The sequence below is a fragment of the Meleagris gallopavo genome, chromosome 18, assembly GCF_000146605.3.
Source record: "Meleagris gallopavo isolate NT-WF06-2002-E0010 breed Aviagen turkey brand Nicholas breeding stock chromosome 18, Turkey_5.1, whole genome shotgun sequence".
NCBI classification, from domain to species: Eukaryota; Metazoa; Chordata; class Aves; order Galliformes; family Phasianidae; genus Meleagris; species Meleagris gallopavo.
The window spans coordinates 85,199-89,180 of record NC_015028.2 but is presented as its reverse complement, the minus strand read 5'-3'; the positions used below and the strand labels follow the sequence as shown (position 1 = coordinate 89,180).

General features: G+C 60.7%; 2 protein-coding genes across 3 annotated transcripts in view; both read left to right on the top strand.

The window, feature by feature from the left end:
* Positions 1 to 681: 681 nt before the first annotated feature.
* Positions 682 to 2,806, top strand: DMB2 (HLA class II histocompatibility antigen, DM beta chain). Its single transcript, XM_010720602.2, is given in 6 exon segments — positions 682 to 715; positions 718 to 1,011; positions 1,803 to 2,087; positions 2,162 to 2,281; positions 2,590 to 2,625; positions 2,708 to 2,806. Coding segments are annotated over 6 exon segments (780 nt in total). The 3' UTR covers positions 2,719 to 2,806.
* Positions 2,807 to 3,506: 700 nt separating this feature from the next.
* LOC100545817 (class I histocompatibility antigen, F10 alpha chain) overlaps positions 3,507 to 3,982 on the top strand; it is a 2,719-nt gene continuing 2,243 nt past the window's right edge. For both annotated transcript variants that reach the window (XM_010720598.2, XM_010720597.2), the window contains exons 1-2: positions 3,507 to 3,588; positions 3,698 to 3,961. In XM_010720598.2, the coding sequence (XP_010718900.1) occupies positions 3,522 to 3,588; positions 3,698 to 3,961 (331 nt within the window). In that variant the 5' untranslated portion in view covers positions 3,507 to 3,521. The remainder of the gene's footprint in view (positions 3,589 to 3,697; positions 3,962 to 3,982) is intronic.

Below are 3,982 nucleotides of genomic sequence, written 5' to 3'. Positions count from 1 at the left end.
GTGGGGGGGAGCGTGGGGGGTCTCCGCTTTATGGGATTGTGGGGAGGGACTCGGAGGGGGCTCTGCTTTATGGGACTCTGGGAGGGTTCTGGGGGGATTCTGCTCAATGGGATCATGGTAGGGGCTTGGGGGGGCTCTGCTTAATGGCATCGTGGAGGGGGCACTGGGGGTCTCAGCCTTTTAGGACGTTGGGGATGATTTGTGGGAGTCTCAGCTTTTCGGATATTGGGGCCACTTTGGGGGCGTGGGGTGGTCTCAGCCCTTAGGACCCCCAGGGAGGACCTTAGGATGGACTCAGCCTTTTGGGATAGTGGGGTCCTTTTGGGGGCGAGGGTCTCAACTTTATGGGATGTTGTGCACAGTTTGGAGGAGGACTCAGCTCTGAGGGATGTTGGGGACAATTTGGGGGATCTCAGCCCTTTGAAACTCAAGGGAGGATTTTGGGGTGATGGGGGGGACTCAGCCTCTTGGGTTGCTAGGTATGATTTGGGAATGCTCAGCCTTATGGGATGGTGGGGGTACTCTGTGGGGAGCTCAGCTTTGTGGGATATTGGGGCCACTTCGGGGAGTCTCAACCCTTAGGACTCCCAGGCAGGTCTTTAGGGATCTCATGGGATCCCACTGTTGAGCTCAGCTCACTGTTGTGTCCCCACGGGGAACCTCTGGGGGCTCCAAATGGGGATGGGGTCACTGCCAGCACTGCCATCTCCCTGCTGTCCCCCAATTCAGGCGCCTTCATGGTGCACATGGCCAGCTCCTGCCCGCTGGCTGCCAACGGCTCTCTGCTGGGCTTCGACCTCACCGTGGCCTTCAACAAGAACCCCCTGGTGTGTTACGACCCCGACGTCCGCCGCTTCAACGCCTGCGATTGGAGGCTGCTGCACGACGTGGCTGAATGGATTGCCAGTTCCCTCAACAACGACAGCACCTGGGTGCAGCGCGCAGAGGCGCGGAGACGGACGTGCAGCAAACTGGCTGCACAGTTCTGGGCACAGACAGCACTGCGGAGGAGTGAGCATTGCAAATGGGGCTGTTGCATGGGGCGTTGCGTGGAGATGGTGTTGCATGAAGATGGTGTTGCATGGGGACGTTGCATAGCAATGATGCATGGGGTGTTGCACGGGGATGTTGTTGCATGGAGACATTGCACGGGGGCATTGCATGGGGGTGATGCATGGAGTGTTGCGTGGAGTTCTCAAGCACGGGGGTGTTGCATGGAAAAGTTGCATGGAGAATTGCACAGGGATGTTGCAAAGCATGTGCATGAGCACATATGGAAGATTGCACAGGGGTGCTGCAAAGCATAATGCATGGGGATGTTGTACGGAGGATTGCATGGGAGCTTTGCAGAACGTTCTGCATGGGGCATTGCTTAAGGGTCCCAAGCATGGGGATGCTGCAAGGAAAAGTTGCACAGAATATTGCTTGGTGTGTTGCATGGAGTTTGCTGCACGGGGATGTTGCATGGCGGATTGTAGGGTAGTTTTGCAGAGCACATTGCATTGCACATTGTGCACAGAGGAATGCACCGGGCATCTCGCAGGCTGTGGCACAGTGCTGTTGCAGAGGATATCCCACGAGGTATTGCAGCAGACAATGCACAGAGTGTGGGGACACCCCATGGGGATGTGGCACAGAGCATTGCAGGGGGAATCCTACAGGGAAGTGAGATGGGGAAGTTGCGCGTTGCGTGGGGCGTTACACAGAGGGAACAGTGCAGAGAATGGGGCAGGGACCGTCCACACCTCCTGCTGCTGACCGTCCCCATCCCCTGCTGCTCACCATCCCTGTCCCTGCTCCAGCTCAGCCCCAGGTCCGCATCATCCCTGCACAGACAGGGAACCCCAGCGTGCCCATCCGCCTCACCTGCCACGTGTGGGGCTTCTACCCCCCCGAGGTGACCATCATCTGGCTGCACAATGGGGACATCGTGGGGCCCGGAGACCACTCGCCCATGTCCGCCATCCCCAATGGGAACTGGACCTACCAGACACAGGTGGCTCTTTCAGTGGCCCCGGAGGTGGGGGACACCTACACGTGCTCAGTGCAGCATGCCAGCTTGGAGGAGCCCCTCCTGGAGGACTGGAGTGAGTTGGGGTCGATGGGGTGGCACGGGGACAGCGGTGTCCCCGCTGTGTCACTGCTGGCTGTGTCCCTGCAGGTCCTGGGCTGACACTGGAGGTGACTCTGATGGTGGCTGTGGCCACTGTTGCAATGGTGCTGGGGCTCGGCTTGCTCCTCATTGGTGTCTTCTGCTGGCGGGCCCAGCCCCCTGCCCCAGGTGAGTGCTTGGGAGGGACCCTGAGGGGCTCCATGGATCTCTAAGAGGTCTCTGTGGGGTTCCTATGAGTCTCTGTGGGTTGCTGTGGATGTTTCTGTTCTCTGTGGGTCCCTGTGAGGTCTCTGTTGATCCCTATGGGTTGCTGTGGGGCCTGTGTGGGTCCCTCTATTGGACACTATGAGGTCTCTATTGGTCTCTGTGTGTCCCTATGGATCTCTATGTGTTCTCTGTGGGTCATATGGGTCTCTATGGGATGTGACCATCTGTGACAAGAGCCCCACTCACCCCTCCTATTCCCCCACTTTTAGGTTACACCCCACTTCCCGGTCACAACTACCCTTCAGGTAAGTGTCCCCAACCTGTCCCTGTCCCCATTGCCATCAATAAAGGCTGAATGACCCCATCCCTCACCCCATGTCCCCACAGGCAGCATCTGATGGACACCTTCTGTCACCCACTGTCCCTGCATGTCCCCATCCCCGACCCTGAGCCGTGGTGCTGACATTAAAGACACTCTGCAGCCTCTGTTGGTGTCCCTGTGAGTTTATTGGGACAGGGTGATGTCACTGGGGAGAGGTTCGGTAGGGGTCATCACATCCATGATGGTGACAGTGAGTGACATCGTGCGTGGGGAGATGTCCGGGTGCTCGTGGAGTCTGTGTTTTAGGGCCAGTTCTGCTCAGTGCCTCCATAAGTGATCTGGATATACGTCATGAGTCACTCCGATTAAGCAGGGGACAACGCTGAACTGGGAGGAGCCATTGACTCAGGGTTGGAGTGGTGATCCCAGAGGATTCCTCCGCCCTCTGTGCCTCTCCGAATCCAACGGCTCCGTACTGGAAGGAGCGCTCCGTGCACCCCACACCCGGCGGGGCTCATCGCAGCCCCCCGGCCCTGCTCTGACTGACGGCTCCTTCCCTTCCCACCGCCCCCCGGCCCTCTACAAAAGCCCTCGGCCACTTCCCCTGGCTCAGGGACACGGCCCCGTTGGGACACAGCCCTGGTGGCCGCTCGGTGTGCGGTGGGCCGGGGGGGTCCCACACCGCTCCCGTCATCCGCCCCCGCTCCCCGCTTTCGCTTTCGATTTCCAGTCCACGGGAGAGCATTCTGCCTGGCGCCCGGTGACGTCACGAGCGCTCCCGTCCGCCATTGGCGGGGCGGAGGCGGAGGAACCAATGGGAGCGCAGTGCGGGACAGAGCGGTGTCCCGGAACCTGGAGGCAGCGGAGTGGTGCGCAGCGATGGGGTCGTGGGGGATCCTGGGCTGGGGGCTGCTTTTGCTCCGCGGCGTGTGCGGGGCGGCGGGCGGTGAGTGCGGCCGGACCGGGACCCCTCCCTGCCCGTAACCCCAGCCCGGGGCTGTGCCCGTGGGACCCCCACCCGCGGCTCACGGCCCCCCTGCGCTCCGGCCCCGCAGAGCCACACTCCCTGCGGTACTTCTGCACCGCGATGACGGATCCCGGCACCGGGCTGCCCTGGTTCGTGTATGTGGGGTATGTGGACGGCGAGATCTTCGTGCACTATGACAGCACCGCGCGGAGGTTCGTGCCCCGCAAGGAGTGGATGGCGGCCAACATGGACCAGCAGTACTGGGACGGACAGACGGAGATCGGACAGAGCGATGAGCAGATTAACCGTGTGGACCTGAACATACTGCAGGAACGCTTCAACCAGAGCGGCGGTGAGCACGGCCGGGGCCGCG